Raw genomic sequence first — 21,117 nt, 5'->3', positions numbered from 1 at the left:
TTTTTGAATCAGAGAGAGGATGGGGATTTGAGGTATTTTGGATTTGAAGATTGATTTTGAAGTATTAGTGGTATAGATTAATATTTGTTAATGTTTGGACTGTATGTATTTGGATTATAAGTATGGGAATGTTTTGGCTTCGCTCGTGCTGCTTTATTAGAATTTTGTTTATGTATGTATTTGTTTTTCTATTTTATGTTTATTATAGTTAAATAAATTTTTAAAAAAAGAAAAAAAAGTAAGATACACTCTGTTCAATAGGACTTATCCCAGGTAAATTTGCATAGGTTTGTAGGCTTAATGTAATATGAGCTATATATAGTTTCTCAGGCAACCCTTGGAAAAAACAAGGGTCCAGATATTAACATCAGCAACTAAGAAAATTTCTCATTTTGCCATCTGCTGAGCCTATGTATTGTCTCTGTTGAAGTCTTTTGAAAAAAGTGTCAACAGCAGTCCCCAGGTGCCCTGCTGATGAATTCAACACTCCTGCTATAAATGAAGTCCTGGAGCTTCACTCTCCCCCTTAACTACACATCTGAATGCAATGCTCTTGTAGTTTTTTTAAAAAAATTTTTTATGGTGGCACCTAATCTGGTAGACGTTGAGACCTCATGACAATTTATGTGTAAGCAAATAGAGAGAATGGAATTTATTTTAAGTTGCAATAAACATGTTAAGTAAGGAAAATTAGTTGGCTATCTTCGTTGAAGAACAGAATGGAAAGCAGAGATGTCATGGATAGCCACAGATTCACTATCGCAGATAGTGAAATATCTGAAAATAATAATACACATGGAAAGTGTTACGGTAATTCAGCCTCGTAGTTAGAGAAACATCTTTGCTTTTTAATGGAAAGCGTGATGCAGATAGGATGTACATGAATTATTTCAAGTCTCTGTTGAATGATCCATAGACTACTTTGCAGATTGGTATCCCACACATGCAAATGCCAGCATGTGGGAAGGCAGAAATATTCAGAGAAATAGACAGGTTTGCACATTCCTGAAGCAAACAAGGGGAAAGGAGCAAGTGGTTGCATGCCACTTGCAAAGGTATATTTGTGCAGATGCATAGCACAGCGACTCTTGAGGGTGAGACTTCATGATTAATGGTGTTTATTCTTGACAGAAGCCTCCTTTATTTATCTCCAATACAGTTTAGCGATTTTATCAGTCACCTGAATGAAAAATATTCAGTCATACCAATATTGCAGTGTAAATTGAGTAGAGTCACTTTTTATTATATCTTTCAGCCTTATCATCTGCACAGTAATTTTCTTGCAAGGGGTTTTGATATAGAAAGGCAGGATTTAGCTGTACTTGACAGAAAGCCTCTTCAATTTCCCCTAAAAGTTCAGGCTGCTCTTAGAAATGTATGTATTAAAAAAGGAGGAAAAAAAAGCAACCTCGACTCTTATCCAAGCAATTTCAGGATTTGAAAGAATAAAGAAGATAAAATGCAGAGACTTGGATGTGAGAAATACTGTTAATTTGGAAACATCTAATGGTTAAGTCAATTGCCAAAGGTTCCTTAGCTTTTAAATATGTGGTTCAATATGAGGCACAGGGAGACGGGTGTTTTTATGTTTGATTTGCTACATAGTTCTGCTTTCTTCTGATCAATCACCATCCACCTCCAATCGGCATTAAGGCAGAGTCTGTCGTTTATCCTGGGTGTAATTTCAGAGTTGAAGACTCCGATGACTGCATACAGCACATTCATTGCTCAGATAACAGCCAGCAAATCTCCCCAAAATAGTTGGAATGGAATTTTTCTCATAGTGCATTAGTGAAATAGGAGCACATATTAAACAAATGCTATTAAATTAGCTTATTTTACAAGCATTAAATAAGAGAAGGTTGGTGACATATTTTTAACTCTTATCTTTTGGGAGGAATGGTATTACATGCCTGCAAGATGCTAATGTAGTCTTGACAGGCTGTTTAAACACATCGAGAGATTCAAGGGTGTGAACCAGTATACTAACATATTTCCAAAAAGCGTTTGCACATACAAGCTAAATCCAAAATACATCCTGCTTTATTTAATGCTCAGCTCTCAAACTCTGGTTAGCAGAGAGATGTTTTTGAGTTCCATTGTTGTTGTGGTTGAAACATGGTGGCCAAATGGTGTTCAAGAAGGGATTTTCCCACTCCCTCCAATTTAATTTCATTATCTCTTTCTTTAGCACATCATAGACTGCTAGAATTGTGCTCCTTGTATCTATCCTGATGTAATTGGTTGTCTCAGTGGTTGCTGTACTGCAGATCTCTAAAAACACTTCCCCCATGTGCTTCTTTGTGACAGCATGGTTACATAATATTGAAGTGACACCACCCCTTAGGAGGTACATCACTTGCATTTTATGCTGGCCTGCTATCAGGATAAACCACATGGGTGCAAGTCTTTGCAAAATCTCTCTTCCAGCCAAACACTGAAAGCTTCGGTCTCCCCACCCTCCAGGTGCTGCTGTGTTTGGGTGGCTGCTACGCTGTCTTCCTTCTGCTCATGCAGTTAGTGCATGCTTCAGGGCTCACAGGAAGATACAGCAGAAGAATTTTGATCTTATACAGCGTTTGACTGATGGTGATATTTACAGGAATTGTGGGTTTAACAGGAATTTTATCTCCAGATGATATTGAATTGGGATCCTTTTTGGATTTTGTTACATATTACATATAGTCTGTAACAGCTATTTTTAACCTTTTTCATCTCGCAGCACACTGACAAGGCAATAAAATTGTTGAAGCATACCATCAGTTTTTTGGCAATTGACAAGGCACACTATGCTGCAGGTAGGGAAATCAAATCCCCCAGTGGACCTACTAATAATTGACTTTTCCTCAGACTTCTGTGGCACAGTATGCCACGGTGCAGGTGTTGAAAATTTGCTGGTCTATAAGTTATAGCAGTGCTTCTCAAACTGTTTAGCTGTTGGACCCACTTTTTAGAATGACAGTCTGTTGGAACCCCCCAGGAGTGTTGTCATTAATCTGGAACTGATGTCATGATCAGAAGTGACACCATCAATTTATGCTTCAAACCTAAGCCACAATCAACCACAGGTCCTGTTACACCGTTTGCTTGTGCTGTTAGTTTGCAGAGCTTGGAATTCAAACATTCTAGTTTGGAAGTCAAATCAGAACACAGACTTGGATCCTTCTCTAACCACATAGCCCTCACCCTTGTTCTAGATCAGTGGTGCTCAAACTTTCAACTTTAGGGATCCTGGACCTTTAAAATTGTGTAGGAGAGATAATTTCAGCAGGTGCAGCTTGTCATCTGTGGGATGACAAGTTGCACCTGCTGAAATTCTCTCTTCTATACACTTGTTAAAGGTCCAGCATCCCTAAAGTTGAAAGTTTGAGCACCCCTGTTCTAGATTAGTGGCTCCCAAGGCCTCCATGGGAGGAGGGAAGTCTTTGTGGGGACGGGGCTGCCCTCCAGGGGGTTCAGGGAGCCTCCACAGGGCTTCCCAATCCTCTGATTCACTAAAAATCACAATCAGAAACCACTTCCAGTTTTGCAATTGAAAACCAGAAGTGGTTTCCAATAGCAATTTTTAGTGAATCAGGAGAGCCCTGCAGAGAGTTCTCTGCACTTCCAGAGGCCAGTGCTACCCACTGGTAACAAATTCCCCCTTCTGTTCCAGCAGCGGCATGATCCTGGGAATAGTTGGTGCCTTCTTTCCTCCCTGCCCCTTAAAGGGGCATGGGCCAGTGCTTCCCAGGCTGGTGGGTCATGACTCACCAGTTTGGGAATTGCTGTTCTAGGTTTTACAACAATGTATCAGGGCACTAACCAGCTAAATAATGAAGCACTGAAATTCCCATATAGCTAAACAGGGGAAAGTCACTACTATTGTGTGTGAGGCTAGTCAGAACCAGTGCCTCTTACTAGACTGCTTAGTTAACCTTGACCTTTGCTATTGCTACTTTCAGAGATTTTAGTTAGTCTCATAAAAATAATGAGAATGGCTCCCCAAATCCTTAACTTTATATATAAAAGTTGAAATTCATTTTATTTGCCTCTTAGTTTGTTCAGCATTTTTTGGACACAGGCTGAAGTCATGTTTACAAGGTTTTCTTTGCAAATGTGAAGGCTAGAAAAATGTTTTTAAAGGAAAGCTAAAATGTTCATAATTTTTATCAGGAGTCCCCAGAGTTATAGAAAAGTGCTGCATTTTGTGATGCTCTTAGTGTACAAGGTCAGATTTTTAGGCCTGGAAGCACTTGGTTTCACTTGTAAGCATGCAAGCAAATATCTCAGATCCCACAAATATATAATTTGTGTATCCTTTGTTTCTTTTTTTTTTCTTGGACATTGATTACAGATCTGTTTACATTACAGCAAAGTCTAATACCCGTACATGCACGTGACTGTGGAAACCTGTGTTCATGTGAGGGAGGCATTAAGTGACTTTGAAACATGAACATACCCATAAAATCAAGGAGTTAAGCTTTTCCTGGCCTATACCATATGAGGCTGCAAATGTGTATCTATGTGGGGAAGGTTCACATTTGAACACTTACCTTGGGGGAGGGGGGAACTCCTCAGAGGTAGCATGTTCGGGAAAAGCCTGGGTAGAACCTTTCTCTGGTCATGCTAATTTTGTATGTGTGGGAAGTTTGTTTTTTCGGGGATCTTTCAAACATTTGATGCTTCATCTAGAGCCTCTGGTGCAATCTAGGAAAAACTTGGTCATAGATTCTGCTGAATATGCCAACTAACCCTTATCTTTAGGATTGTCTCTTTGTGGTCTGCCTATGGAAGATGTCTCATCATGAGCATCCCTTTGCCTTGGGATATTTACTGTTTCTGATAACACGTATGCTTCTGTTGAAAACTAATACAGCATAGTGCAGTGGTCCTCAAACTTTACTGTGGTCACGCACCCTACCATGGTGGTGCCATCTTGGATTACACAAAATCAAAGATATAGTACTGGGAGAGCCAGTAAGAAGAGGCTGCCAAGGACATCCCACGGTACCCTGGAGTTTGCCACAGCACACGGTTTGAGAACCACTGGCATAGTGATTAAGAGCGTGAGCTGGGACGTATTCAGATCTCCCCTGAACCACAAACTTGCTAAGTTACTCAAAAATCAACCTCAGCCCCACATTCCCACCTGCTATATGATGATGATAACATGATCCAACCTTAGAGGGTTGTTCTAAGCATTACTGCATTTCCAAGTGGGCATTTCCAAGTGGGCACATGATGCAGCTACCGTGCTTAAGCAAAGAAAATCTGAGACAGGTTTGGTTGGGTGGCCACCTAGGAACCCCATGTACACTGCCTTGTGTTTTACGATGGAAGAATGGCAGGATATTAATGTAATAAATGACCTTTTTAATGTGAAGTGGTTTGCATGTTTGAAATGTCATGTGTAAATAAATGCTAAGAGGAATTTAACCCATCTTTTAGCCTACTTCTGTAAATGGAGAGTTAAGATTCATGGATCTTTTACTAAATCTCTGTTAAAGGCTATTTATGATCACCTATAAGATGGTATTTCACAGCCTACATGTCTGTTTTTCTTTAGATTGATAACTTTCCCTCTGCTAGGAGCATCTCAGTATCAAATCTCCCTGCTATAAAAAGTTTGATTCCTTCTGGTGTTCTTGTCTACCCTTTATTTGTTGTATCTTTATATACCTTTCTTCAGGTCATCATCCAAATTCTGCAACCGGACAAACAAATGCAAATATTTTTCTTAAGTTCACTGTTTTTGTAAACTTAGTTCTGCTTCCATTCATCAGGCTATCAGAGTCTTGGTGATTTTTGGCAGCTGTTGTAGAGGCCAAGAAGTGGATAGTAATTGAAGGAGAGGAGAAACTGGGCACTTCCACCTATTGCAGTTGTTCTTCCCATCCAATTTTCCTTTTGACCATTTGTCTCAGTTCTGCCTCTTCCTGCTGAGCTGAGATTCTAAAAGCTGAGATGCTTTGGATGTTGAATCATGTGACATCTACACATCTTGTAACCTGAGCGTTTTAATACAAGAATATGCTTGTTTTTGCCTTACTCAATCCTCCCCAGTCCCTTTTTAATTTTGTATCATGTCTTACAGTATATATCTGTGACACAGCCTTTGTCATTTGTTTAATGTACGTACAATACCTAAAAAATTTTTGGTGATTCATAAGTAAACATCTTCATAAGATAGATCTTACATTGGCAGATTCAGGAAATTTACAGGGAATGTACATGGCCCCTTCTTTTTCATTGATAACTAGAATTTGTGTTGCCTCAGAAATACTGACTTATGAACTGTGTCCTAGTTTACATGCACAAGTTCATCATCTGATAGCTGAAACATCAAGTGATGATGTGCATGTGTTAATGGACCATTACAGATATATCACCACAGATCAAACTTTCATATCTCCTAGCATCATCTCAAATACAGTGTTATTTCAGTGGTGTCAGTTCACACAGTCAGTCTTCAAGGGTACAGTATTAAAATGTAGAGAAATCAAGTGATGAGCTAACAAGCTCTAATCAGGTACATGTAACTGTCATATTCTATAAAAGCTTATCTTTATCCTGCCTCAGTGAATGTTGGAGCTTGATTCAGTTGCAGGGCAATATTTTGACTCAAAGGACTGTTTTTACAATTAAAGGTTTATGTAGCACCAGGAATGAGCAAAGTTCTGGATGAAGAATCATCATAGTTATGAGTGCAAATGAAAAAGAAAAAGCATATAAGTGCCACTAAGTCTGTTTCTCAATCATTATTTCTCAACCCTTTGATCTGTAAACATGTATTTTTCACAAACATAATACAGAGACAATGTTAATTTCTCCTCTGAAGAAAGTCGACCATGCAAAGCCTGCTCTGAACTTCTGATGACTCAGAGAAGGGAGACAGTAAAACCATATATGTGAATGATAAAATTAGCCTCATCAGAGCCAGTTAACAAATGTTTCTCTGGAACATAGGAAGCTATCTTATACAGAGTAAGACCTTTGGTCCATCTACTTCAGTACTGTCTACACTGGCTGGCAGCAGCTCTCTAGCATTCTAGGTAGGGGTCTGGTGAAGCAAGAGATTGAAACTGTGACCTTCTCCATGCAACACGCATGGTTGGCAACCTTCAGTCTCGAAAGACTATGGTATAAGCCTATAGCACCCGGTATTCCCAAGCGGTCTCCCATCCAAGTACTAACCAGGCCTGACCCTGCTTAGCTTCCGAGATCAGATGAGATCAGGCATGTGCAGGGCAACACGCTTGTGTTCTTCCATTGAGCTATGAACCCTCCTGCCTTGTATGTAGGTTATTCTTACGCACTACATGAAACAAGGTGAGATGATGTTTATAAGTCTGAATTATTTTATTTTTCTCCTGTCTAAATATTATTGGACAGTAAATCTTCAGGCAGAATTTGACATCTTCTAGTTACAGATAATCTATTTTTGCATCCAGTATAAAAATGAATAGCACCAGAACTCTTCCTTGTTGCAGCCTTTTGCCTACTCAGTGAGAGAGAAATCTACCAATGGACATACCGTTGTTTTCTTTTAAAATAATCACGTTTTCATCTTCTTTAACTTCAAAATGAACTAATGTTCTTAACAGTAGTGTTGTTGAAGGAATTTGCTGCCCTTGGTGGTTCTCCCTGCTGCTAGCTGTTACTTTGCTGTGTTGGTGCTAAATTAGAGAAATTGGAGACAAAAAGCGTTTAGAAAAGGTCAGCTAGTTGGGGTGCAACACATTTGTGACAGTCTTAAGGCACAATCCTAACTCTGACTTTGGCCGGCCCAAGCCAGCCTGGGAGGGTGACAAACATGCCATAAAGCACGTTTGCGCCTTCTCAAGGGGAAGCCAGGCTGGTGCTCTGAGAAGTGCCAGCTCTGCGCTGGCTTCCCCTCCACAGGGCCGACGCAAGCAAAAAGGTAGGCATGGCGGTGGGGAGAAGAAGCGAGGGAGGTGTTCCTGAGTGGGGGGGAGGGAGGGTGACGGGCGGCCCCGGGGGCGGGTGGGTGGGGAGCAGGAGGCAGGGCTGGGTTCCAGCAGTTATGCGAAATCCCAACCCCTGTTCCCAGGGAGAACAGAGCGACTTCAAGCCGCTCTGCTCTCCTCAGACTTGTGCCACCTCAGGAGGTGGCGCAAGTCCGAGGAGACCCATAGGCGCCAGCAGCCCTTACCCCCAGGGGTAAGGGGAAAAGTTTCCCCTTGCCTCTGGCTAAGCCGCTACTGGCCACAATCCTGCACTGGATACAGCGCAAGCCTCCTGAATTGCCTGTTCCAGCGCAAGTTAGGATTGCGCCCCTAATCACTGTTTTTCCAAAGAGTGAACAGGTTGACAAGAATGGTCTCCCTGAACAGCTTTGCAGTCTTGAATGCTACAAGTACTTTGAGATGAATGCAATATTATAACACTAAGGAGTGGTATCAAGGATCATTGCCAGGCAGGTTATGAACTTTTCCTCAGAAGCTTGGGCCAACACTTGGAATTAAGGCCTCTCTCATTTTCTTTCAGTTTCATAGTGAGATGCTCTGAAATCGTGGCCCATCTTTTGACAGCCATGGTGTTGTTAATTATTGGATTCTTCATCTGGCTTCTTAATGATTTGCTTTGCTAAAATGAGAAACAAAACACATGGAGAACCTTTGATCAGTTGCCAGCTGGTTCTTGTATTGCCCAATCCAATCACTACCCTCAAAAGCTGTCTTGTAATAGTTGTCAAATTCAGAATCAGCTGGATATAATTTGTTCCTAATTGAAGCAGAACGTTTCAAAAAAGATGTGCTAGCAAATTGAAGAAAAAGGTAAAATACTTTTAATACTTTTACAACACTCTATACTAGTTTTAAAAATTTACTATCCAGTTCCATTTGACTGCAGTGTTCATACAGAAGTATTTTCTAGTACAGAAGTATTATGTAGTGTAGTGGAAATGCAGAAGATTTCCCTCAAGGAGACAGTGTGTGGTGTCAGCCATGGCCCCTTGTGTTGACAGGCCTGGAAAGAATAGGGTTAAAACTTTGATTTGACATGAGTATGGCTCACAGCTGCAGCCTAGTAGGGATAATGAAGACCTTGAGGATAAAGGTGAAAGAAATGGCTGGGGGTTTGAAGTAGAGGGAGAAAGGTCTTCAAGGTTGGAAGGAGCTGACTGACTGAGGCCCAAATACTAACCAACTTTCCGGCATTGGCATAGCTATGCCAATGGGTCATGTGTTGCATCCTGCAGTTGGGGGGCAATCACGGAGGCCTCCTCAAAGTAAGGGAATGTTTATCTAGGAGGAGCATTGCCCTTGTGTCGGTGCTGGAAAGTGGGTTAGGATTGCACCCTAACTGACTGACTGGTCTGTCTGTCTCGCCCAAGAGCTGCTGAAAACTAAGGTGTTGCTGAAACGTTCAATTCAGCTCTGACTGTAGGTATGGAGAGGTAGTGAAAAGCATGATGACTAAGACTGGCAGCCCAATCCTACTGAGGGCTTACGGATCCTGTGTTCCATGCTGTAAGTCCCAGTCAGTTGGAGGGCAGGAGGGCGTGGGTCTTGGTGGCTGTTGCTCACACCAGGGTCCTATCTTTCTTTCCCTGCCCTACTTACCCCTTGAGGCACCTTGGACTGTGTACTTGGCATAGGTCCAAGGAGGCCCATTGACAACCAGACAGCTTACAGGGAAGTAAGTAAAAAATAGATTCTACTTATATAAAGTATGCAGGTGTGCGCCACTTAACAGCCATTCGCTTAACGACATATACGCTTAACTGCATATATGCCATTGGTCAAAGTACTCTAATGATGCTCTTAATGAGGCAATCGCGTCTCCCATAGCCCACATCAGAGTGTCTGTTTACACAACTGAGAGGCTCTTAATGCAAAGAAGAGGTGGTCTATCCCTAGTAGCCTCTGCAGCGAGCTAGTGTCTGACAGGGAGTGTTTGTTTACACAACAAAGGCAATAGATTGGACTGAATGTTCACTTAGTGACTTAATTGCATAGCAACGGGAATAGGAGAACATATCCCTGTCGTTAAGTGGCGCATACCTGTATATTCCAAGCTGTCTGGTTGTTCCCAATATAGAATGATGCCCACACTCCATTAGTGCTGCTAAATCACATAAACTGACTGGGGGATATTTGTCCATGGTTGTCCATGGTTTAAATCTGGGTCTATATCAGTATTGAATACATTGGCTTGCAACAGCTGTCCAGAGATTTATGTAGAGGACTTTAAAGCTTACACACTGGAGAAGTCAGAGTCTGAAACTTTACCCTTCTGTATGCAGTTCCATGGTTCAAATGTTTCTTTAGCTATGAACTGTGAACCATAGACAAACTATTATTTTTCCATTATTTTATTTTACAAGGCTATTTGCTATGTGTGCATATATATGTATGAACGCTTCAAAAATGATATATCAATGCAGGACAGTTATGGAACGTGATGTAAATTCTCTCATAGCAGTTATTAATGTGGTTACAAAATGCTTATTTCATAGTTATTGCTGAATTGGTTGTCTTTGGGGCTCCAAGGAAGAAATAGTGCTTATTAAATATTATATGTAAAAGTGTAGGGGTGTTTACAAGTGTGTTTGAGAGAACATTGTCTTCCCCATTTGTGTTTCTGTTCATTCAGTGGAAATAGAACAAATTATAGTTTTCTTGCCATTCTTCAAAGTAAAATAATATTTGTCTTGCTGTTTATATATCTTTCATACAGTTTGATCTACATTTCTTTTATATTCTCTAGGCCTTCTGCTTTATCAAGTAGCCCAACATATTCCGACTTGCCGTTCATCAGATTTTCCCCACATAGGAACCCTGCTGCAGCATCAGAGTCTCCCTTTAGTCCACCTCATCCCTATATTAACCCTTACATGGACTACATCCGATCACTGCATAGCAGCCCTTCTTTATCTATGATCTCAGCAGCCCGTGGACTCAGCCCTACAGATGGTGAGTTTCAGACTGGCTTCCTGTTTGCTGTCATTTTAGCAACAGTTAACATTAATCTTGTCAAAGTATCTCTTCAACTCCTTCCAATCAGCTGTAGTGAATTTGCCACACATTTTTTATGTCATAAATGTTTCAATACTTCATCAGCCTATAGCTCCTCATTTGTACATTTCATTGAAGCATCAACCAAAGACCATCTTATTCAAAACTGAAGGATATTTATTACTTTTAACACCTTCCTTATGTGGACTAGAACATGACTCTTTTTTCATCTTCCTAACACCATGGTACATTAGAAATATTCTCCCACATGAGTAAGGTAGTTTGAAGGAAAGTGAATGTCATGTTAAAAAAAAAAAGGAAGACAAGCACCTTGACCTCATGCCATCAACTGCTTGCCCAATTTTGATCTTACTAACTTCAACTGCTCAGTTTTTCTTCACTAGGAAAGATGGAGTACCGAGCTGCATTTTGGTTGCATTTGGAGATCTTTTTTTGAAGACAATTTAAACAGAAGGATTTCCTTGAATTCCTCTTCAAGATAGTTTAATCCCCTCATATGTTTGCAAACATTAATAGCTTGAATCCAACTGGCAGTACAATCATATGCATATCTACTCAGAAGTAAGCCCAACTGGGTTTTGTGGACTTTATTCCTGAGTAATTGTGCTTAGGGTTGCAACCTAAGTTTTGTTGTGACAAAGTTCCATTGAAACAAACGGAACCAGTTGCTTTGGATCTAGAGATAACTAAATTCAGCTGGCTGAGGGGCAACATTAACATGGCCATATTAGTGTTAGCACAGGGCATATTAGCACGTATGTACCCTGTGTTGTGAATGTTGGTTCAGAAACACACTATGATGTAGTTGGACATGTATTAAACTATTCACAAGACCAGCATAATATGAAGTCTAGAATATGAAACCTGATCCGATTGAAGAGGTTAGCACAGTTGGTTTAAAAAAACAAACATATTTAGAACAAAAAATAACTGTGTAAGTCTGCCCTTAGTTAACATAACTCAGTAGTAATTGAATATCTATCATTCCCACAAAAAAAAGAAAACCAACATTGACTTTAGTAAGAATTCCATGTGAACGAGCAACAAAAATAATTGCTTATAGGCTTGGTTTGGTTAACTGTACAGTAATGAAGTGGCTATTTGAATATTCAAAACACTAATTGCCACAGAATTGAGCCATAATGGGTCATATTCACAAGCTGGTACGTTTGGAAGACAATTAAAATACTGTTTTAATTAAGTAGAACGTCCCTCCTATCTCTCTCTCTCTCTCTCTCTCTCTCTCTCACACACACACACACACACACAAAATGGCAAATTTACAAAACAGAGACAATTTGCCTTTAGCTGAATTTGAAAAATGAGCTGTACTCGCTGCCCAAATGGATAATACCGTAACTAATTAATCCTCACATATAAGAACACATACCTTTACAGAAAGTCCATTACTTATGGGTGCTTGTTCTTATGAGAATAAATGTTAATGACCTGTTGTCAATCAGAACTTAGATGATACATGTGGGGCATTTGTAATACTGATAAAAAAGTTTTTCTATTGTCTAAAATTATCAAATGCCCCAGAAGCTATCTTTAGAACTCCTGAAAAAAAAATTGATGACAATATCTTGATAATTTTTCAAAATTGTTTTCTGATATGTTAAATGTAGGTGTTACATGATGGTATTTTAGCCATCTGCGTGGCCTTTCATAATTCACTGTTTTGTGTTTATAAACTAAGAATTGTGTGTTTTACTGTTTATAGCTCATGATTGACTGTCTTGGGGGCAGTATATGTATTTGGTATAATATGCTGTTATTCATATTAGTATAAATGTACATACTAGACAACCGTAATAGTATCTCTTCTGAACACCAGAGAGAGAGAGAGAGAGAACTTTAGTATTACAAAATCAGAGATGAACACATGATGTTCCAAATCATATTGTTTGCATTAAAAATAATGAAGTTTAACAAATTGCACATGTTGGCCTCTTTTATTGTGAATCATTTGCTTCAGAATATTCACTGTACTCATTTTAACCAACATGCTGGAAAAATAAAATTGCTCAAGATTTTCCACTACGCATTAGATTTCCCAGTAACCACTGAGCACCCCAGTTCACTTGCATGCCACCATGATTTAAACCCTTGTTTGAGTTTTATTATTGGGCTCAACTTTCACTCCAGGAAGCCTTGGCACATCCATATAGGTATTGTATACCTGGCTGCTCTGACTTCTGTCATGGCAACATCTCCTGAAAGCGAAGTTGCAGGAGGACTACTACTTTTACTTGGAAACCAGGCTACTAAGATTTTCTTTGACTCTGATTTAGAAGCACCAGCAAGCAGATATACATGGACATTTCACATTTGCATTTCTGGTTTTCAAAGGAGAACTCCTGCAGGGCAGATGAGCTGGCTCCACATAGAGTTTGTGTATCCCCTCTCATGCAAGCTCTCCTTCATACATTGCAGTGAAACAAAAAATGAAGTGCATGCACATCTACTTGTTATAACTTCTGAAGCCACGCTAGTGCTTCAAGGAAAAATATTCTGAATTCTTGAGTTATCTTTTGCTCTCAAAACATAATTAAAATCAATTAAGTGCGCAATCCTATCCTGCACTGGAACAGGCAAGCCAAGATGCTTGTGCTGTATCCAGTGCAGGGTGGGTGCCAAAAGTGGCTCAGCCAGAGGTAAGGGGAAACATTTCCCCTTACCTCTGGGTAAGCAACCTTGCACCTGTGGGTCTCCTTGGACTTGAACCACCTCCTGAGCCACCCACCCGTCCCCGGAGCCACCCACCACCTGCCCTCCCCAGCCCCAGAAAGCCTCCCACCTCCTCCCCATCCACCCCATAGTCTTGCATTGGCTGAGCTCAGTCGACGCAAGACTCGGAGCCTCCATCAGCGCAGAGACTTATTGCAGCCTCTGCAGGCCTGTGCACACTGGCCTAGCCGACTCACGAGGTGGCCCAAGGAACTTGCGCCGGCCCAAGAGTAACTCCAGATTGAGCTGCATGTCTTACTGTGTATGTAAATTGAGAATCCCTATTCAGTTCAATAGGACTTACTCCTGTGTAAGTGTGTTTAGGATTGTAACCTTATGGCCCAATCCTATTCAGATGCTGCGCAAACAGCACATCAATACTGGAGCAATAATTGCCATATCCTAAGCCCCCAGAATTCATGAGAACCCCAACACAACCTGCTATCTGCAAAGTGGTGTCTTTATGTCAATGTGACATTGATTTGACATTCAAGGAGCCAAACAGGGCATCCACCCAGCCCAATAGCGACAGCCATAGAAGATTAACTGAGCAGGGGGTAGGGGCAGGCACAAGTCAGTGAGTGGCCATCTCTGGGGTGATGCCTCCCAGTGGTCCCTGGGAATGAGCAATGTATCAACACTAATCATCGCCAACCATAGGTAGATTTCCCAAGGATACATAAGCACGTATGGCATAAGGATATAGCAGCACCCTCACCCCTACAGAAGCAACTGTGGTGCAAGCAGCAAAGGGGCAAAAGCAAAGAACTGCTAAGAATCTCAGCACCCAGGATTCAAGGCACCTAATGTCACTCACACAAGCATGCACATCCAAGAAATGTCTTTTTGTCCACAGTAGAGCAAGGGTAGAAACATCTCCCTCAAAAGAAGGCAGTGATATATGAAAGACACACAGGCTCCTCCCTAGCAAAGTTTTGAGTCCCTATGGTGGAATTCACCAGCTGGAAGCAATCTTTTTGCCAGGAGAGGGTCTGAGAAGCATTATGAGGGGAGCTTTAACAATACTAAGGCAAAGCAGAGTGCTGGTAACTAGAAGCCAGGCAAGACACTTTTGAGCGCAACCAAGGGTCACCCTAACCAGCAAGGCAGTTGCTTTTTGCATGACTGGTCAGAAACATCCATAGCAGGGACAAAGGAGGAGGGGGAAGCAGTTCTAGAATCTACACTGGCTCTTTCACAAAGCTGCTGCCTAAACCCCTCAGCTGCAACGGGACAGTTGAAGGACATTGTGTGGGGACTTTAGCACCTTGCGTCATGCAAATTGGCGCACTTGGCTGGGCAGCTATAGCTCATGTACCTGTTGGAGGGAGCACTGCATGGGTCAGTCATTGAGTTGGCATGTGACAGTGCCGACTGCAGCAGCCTGCCCAGCTGGCCACATAAATATTCCAGGCCGTTTGTATCACTGCTGGCACCTGCCACTGTGGCTCTCAATATGTTGCCTTCCTTGTCCCCCTGCAACTGCCTAAGTGACCATGGCAGCAGAAAACAGGTATTCATAACTACAGAGGAGCATGCCCCCCTATTGGAACCCAAGAAGTCACAGAGTGAATATGCCGAAGACCCTAAGAACAGAGAGGCCCTCTTCCCCAGAGAGTCCCACCCTGAGGCCAGCTGAGATAAGGTGGTATAAAGGGATCCATATCTGCTAACAAAGTAATAACAAGTGTGATCCAGTCAAAGTATTCATTGAACTGTATCAGTGATACAGTGGCATCTCCTCCCAGTAGGGCTTTTGCACCATTGCAAGGTATCCAACAGACAGCCTAGTAACAGGTGCCAGTGAGGTCTGGCTGAACCAGCTGGTGCTTTATGGCCCAATTCTATTCAGATGCAATGGCTACAGCACATCACAGCACAGAATGCATTGGTGTAGCCAGGGGTGTCCAAACTTTTTAGCAGGAGTGCCACATCTTTCTGACACTGTGTTGGGGGCCAGGAAAAAAAAAAAGAATTAATTTACATTTCAAATTTAAATAAATTTATATAAATGAATATATTCGAAATGGAACTTATATGAATGAATGAAGGTCTTGCAATATCTCAAGGCCTATAAAAGACCTTGCACAAAGCAAGGCCATCTTTTCCTTTGTGGCTGCTGTTGCATCACAAGTCATGAAACAAGCAAGCAGTGGAGGGAGCCCTCGTCCCACATTTTGTGCAAGAGGTTGAACAGTTGGCCGTAATGCTGAGAGCAGTTGCATCAGGCCAGCATGGGCTCCAGCAAGTCTCCGGAGAGCCAGAGGCTCATTGGAGACTGGGGGCTCCCTGCAGGCTGGATTGGAAGTTCTCGAGGGCTGCAAGTGGCCCCAGGGCCGGGGTTTGTGCACCCCTAGTATAGACACTGTAGCACATTCAGCCACTAGATGGGGTGAATAATTGAATCTATTGGAATGAAATTATGACTGAATTACGGTGTAATATCTATACTGGTGCATTCTGGGGTGACAATGGAGGAGCAAGAAACCCAGAAGTTGGTCTTTAAAGCCATCTTTAACCCTGAGAAGCTTGCAACCAGTGCAGTTTGACAGCATGAGTCTAGAACATTGGATTTTGTCATTTATTTTTTTCCTTGTTACAAAACATTTAAAGGTGCACTCTGGTATCACTGGTGACTCAAATCAGTGGATAACACGGCACGTCTTTTGTCATTGATTCTTCTGCATTTTCAAATTAATTTCCCCAACTATAGAGAAAAACTTGCTTTAAAAGGAAAACACACACACACACACACACACACACACACACACACACACACACACACACACACACTAAGATTCTGGAAACCCAAATTTTGCATTGCACTGATTTACATAGTTTCTACTGTAAAGATTTACACAATTTTTACTGTTACAGATTCTTTTCACAGTTACTTGTTTACCAAGGAACTTCTTCATGTCTCCATGTCTACAACCCTTGTTATAAAGGACTCTAGGGAGTGTTCTCTTCATGCATGTCGGATACTAGTCAAACCTACTCAATCTCTTTTACCTTCACATAAACTGAGAGAGGCCCTAGCACACCTAGTGTTTGCCCATAGCTATGCATTGCTGAGATTGAGTAGCAATAGAGAGCAATATGTCTTTTAGGGAAGTTGGGCTACTATTATAGAGGAATCCAATGAGGAATCATAGAACACTGTAGTAACTTAGCAGAACACCATTTGAAAACAACCTTGAGAGACATAAGTTAATCCTTGTTATAATAATTCCACTGTGTACACCTATAGCTTACCATGCAGCTAGCTTCTTACAAAGTATTTGACTCTGTCCTTTTAGTTGGGAAGGAAAGGAAAGGGTTTTTCGCACGCTTTTAGGGAAAAGACTGCTAGTAGTGTAATTTATCTTTATACGTTCACTTCATGCCCTTTCAGGTTCTGCAGTCTTGCTTTTTAAAGTCTTCTCCTAATGTTATTGTTAGTTAACCCAGACACTTATGTCAAAAACCTCAGGAAGTATTTTAAGTGTGTCTGGAAAGATACCGCAGTTGTCTAATACTGCAAAACTTTAAAATCAATGATTTCCTGTGATGACTTTTGTCCCAATGCTTTTCTTTACCACCTTATGGCTGGTGAAGTGATGTGATGAGGGTTTTATGCTGAAAATCAAGTAGCAATTTAAAAATACATTAAACTTCATTCACTTTTCATTGCTGAGAAGTATAATGTACTTTTGTTTCCTAGCCAGGTTTGAAAACTGGATTGTGAATATTTTAACTTTTCATATATGTATCATAAACACTCCAGGCTGGTATCCAAAAAATGGCTAAGTGTGGGAAAGCAGTGTGCATGCAGCCAGAACTTAGCTTCCTGTTTTTGCTGAAACTGTTCCAACTTCTAATGGAGACAAGTCACATTAAAACTGGAGAAAGGCTTGTCTCTTTGGCCTTCTGTCGAGAAGCAGTTGGGTGTCCGGCATACAGTATAAGTTTCTGCTTTCTGTTCAGCTCCAGAATTTCCAACAGCCCCTTTAGCATCTTTAGTACATCATCTTATGTTTGTGGGCAAGGTTTTGAGTAGCTACCAGAAGCACATGCTTCTGTCAATTTATCTTTTTGAAACTCCCTTACAAAAGCATATGACTTCTGAACTCACAGTATGCCATCAGTTGTTTTCAGGTGATTTCTTCCATTGTCACTTCATATTGTGCAAACATCATATCACCACAGCTAGGATTATATTAGTAAAATTCAAAACATGAACTTCAAGGGTTGTGGGTTTGTGGGGGAAGATAAGGAATAAATGTTGCTCCCTATTTACCATATGCTATTTAATGTTGCTTTTTCTGTCTTGCTTTTAGCTCCACATGCTGGAGTTGGTCCAGCAGAATATTACCATCAGATGGCTCTGTTGGCTGGTCAACGCAGCCCATATGCAGACATCATTCCTTCAGCTGCTGCTGGTGGTGCCCTTCATATGGAATATCTCCATGCCATGGACAGTAAGTGATCATGTTGTAACTAAAGAGGTTTCTTGGAGATTCTCAACTTATTTCCAATTCAGTCTTGAGGAAAAGCAAATCCCCATAGCACTGACTGATTTATGATTTTTTAGTGTTACTATCTACCGTGTTTCCCCGATAATAAGACACTGTCTTATTATTTTTTTTGGACAGAAAAACACCAGAAGGCTTATTTTCAGGGGAGGGCTTATTTTAATGAACATTGACAGCAATTTTAATAAACAGGTAAATGTGAACAAATCATGCCCCCTGAGTTCTTCTTTTATCCTCCATCATGCCCCCTGAGTGCTTATTTTATCCTCCATCATGCCCCCTGAGTGCTTATTTTATCCTCCATCATGCCCCCTGAGTTCTTCTTTTATCCTCCATCATGCCTCCTGAGTTCTTCTTTTATCCTCCATCATGCCTCCTGAGTTCTTCTTTTATCCTCCATCATGCCCCCTCACTCCCGCTTACATACCGGGTTTTTATGTTGTCCTGCCTCAGCTCTCCTCCGCGGCACTGCTCTCAGTGGCGCCAGCAAGCAAATCACTGGGGAAGAACAGGATGACGCGCTCACTGCTGCAGCTCTGATTGGATGCAGCTCGGAGCGCGGTGTGCGTTTCACCCGGGGGGGGACGGTGCATACAGAGGGTACCGTAATGTAGCGTGTAGCGCAGGGGATCACCTTCACTACAGTAGCAATCTCAATAGGGCTTATTTTCGGGGGAGGGCTTATTTTAGAGGAATCTTACACAGTAAGGGGAGGGCTTATTTTCGGGATAGGTCTTATTATCGGGGAAACACGGTATTTAGTTTGTTGCTCATCATTCTTCTAACACAGGGCTCTCCAGATTCTGCCCCACGGGCCCTTCCTAAGCCCTCTGTGAATAGTGTTTACTGTTCCAGGGGAGCCTCCACACAGTACCTCCATGAACCTCCATTCTTTGTCGCATCCAGCCGCTTCCCCAGCAGGCTTTGTGCCCAGATTTCCAGGCAGAAGCAGTTGTGAAGAAAGGGAGCTCAAGGAGGCACTTTGCAGAGGCTCCCCAGTGTGATGGTAAGCATCGTCCATGCTGGGGAAGGCTTTGCCAGTGTGTGGCGGTCTCCACTTCGGAGACCACTGTTCCAAAAGTCCTATAAGGACCATTTTATGCATTGTGGAGAAAATAACCCAGAATTGCCACCAAGTGCACATTCAACAGAGACCTAAAGCCAATTCTGGCTTCTGGAAAAGTGTTTTTAAACATGTGCTTTTTGCGTTCATACTATGTAGTTTTAGACATGTAAATAAAATATTTTAGGATAATTCAGAAATGAAATATTGGAAGTGGCCCCTAATCATTGCTTGGTTGATCATTATGATAAAGGGAAATAATGACAGCCAAAGATCAAATTATTAAATATAAAACAAGGAAATTCCAGATTGACCAGTTATACAATTTGATGGATACTACAAAAAACAAATCTGAATAATTGTAGACTCCCATAAACGTGAATTGAGATGGGCAGACAGGATTGTCTGAATTTCCATGCAGCGGTGCCTGCCTGAATTTCCATGCAGACAGAATTTCCATGCAGACAGACAGGATTGTCTGAATTCCATGCAGCGGTGCCTGCCTGAATTTCCATGCAGACAGAATTTCCATGCAGCAGACAGGATTGTCTGAATTCCATGCAGTGGTGCCTGCCTGAATTTCCATGCAGACAGAATTTCCATGCAGCAGACAGGATTGTCTGAATTCCATGCAGTGGCGCCTGCCTGAATTTCCATGCAGACAGAATTTCCATGCAGCAGACAGGATTGTCTGAATTTCCATGCAGCGGTGCCTGCCTGAATTTCCATACAGCAGTGCTTGTGCAGGTTCTGCTGCATCCCATGGAGGAATTTCAACTGCTGGAGGTCTCTTTGGGGAAAACAGACATTGGTGCCTTTGCTCTGGGTTAATCCTAGCAACTGCAATGAGTCGACTTGGAACTGTGCCAGTGATATTGCTGGCCCAAGTCCAAGTTGATCTGTGTTGGTGGATCAGGTCTGAGAAGTGGGATTGAATAAGACTAGCACTGGCACCTCCAATCTTGCCTCCCTTCTGGACCAAATCTGCCTGCCTGTCGCTACCCACCTCAGCCCTATTCCACCACCCAGCTCGCCCTACACTGGACTTACCTTGTCTGGTGGACATCCCTGGAAGCTCTGGCACCAGTGGGAAGACTCCAACCTTCCCACTGGTGCTCCTGGCCTTTACACTGTCACAAAATACTTTACGGTGCTTTTGTGACAGCTCACATTTGCAGAATGCATGTTCGACCAGCACAGTGGAACATTAGGATTGATCTGTGAGTCTGCAATCCTGTATGCCAGGGCTTCTCAAACTAGGGCATTGCGACATCCCAGCCAGAGGGCCCTGGACTCTGCCCCCTTAAGGGGCGGGGGCAGGGGGGAGGCAGCAACACAATCCCCAGGATCGCGTCACTAAGGGGGCTGCAGAGACTGGCATGCACTTACCAGTCCCTGCTGCAGCCTTCTGGGGGTGCGGGGAGCCCTGTGCAACCCTCTACAGCAGTGGTACTCAAACTTGGAGGGAGCTTTACTCCCTCAGTAAGTCTTTGTGGGGGAGGGGCTAGGGCAGCAACGCGATCCCCAGGATCGAGCTGCTAAGGGGGGGGGGCGAGAGGGGTGCTTGTGACTTACTTTTAGAAAGCAGGGCTGCAGCAAGCTGCAGGAGGTGTAGGGAGCCCTGCGCAGCCCTGCACAGCCCTCCCTGAGTTTTGGAACTTTCCCTGAAAGCGGGTGCAAAGTGCCTCCTGCAAAATGGAAGTGCTTTGCACCCGCTTTCAGGGAAAGTTCTAAGCCTCAGGGGAGCGCTATGCAGGACTGCACAGGGCTCTCTGCACCTCCTGCAGCCCTGCCTTCTAAAAGTAAGTGACAAGCACCCCCCCCT

General features: G+C 42.3%; 1 protein-coding gene and 1 pseudogene across 1 annotated transcript in view; one reads left to right on the top strand and one right to left on the bottom strand.

The window, feature by feature from the left end:
• Window positions 1-21,117, top strand: part of GLI3 (GLI family zinc finger 3) — a 255,390-nt gene that overhangs the window by 154,129 nt on the left and 80,144 nt on the right. Inside the window, exons 4-5 of the mRNA XM_066627311.1 lie at window positions 10,717-10,922; window positions 18,035-18,175. Coding sequence (XP_066483408.1) covers window positions 10,717-10,922; window positions 18,035-18,175 — 347 coding nt within the window. The remainder of the gene's footprint in view (window positions 1-10,716; window positions 10,923-18,034; window positions 18,176-21,117) is intronic.
• Window positions 7,128-7,246, bottom strand: LOC136655020 (5S ribosomal RNA; annotated as a pseudogene).

The sequence above is a fragment of the Tiliqua scincoides genome, chromosome 5, assembly GCF_035046505.1.
Source record: "Tiliqua scincoides isolate rTilSci1 chromosome 5, rTilSci1.hap2, whole genome shotgun sequence".
Taxonomy (NCBI): Eukaryota; Metazoa; Chordata; class Lepidosauria; order Squamata; family Scincidae; genus Tiliqua; species Tiliqua scincoides.
This window is presented reverse-complemented; position numbering and strand designations above follow the sequence as displayed.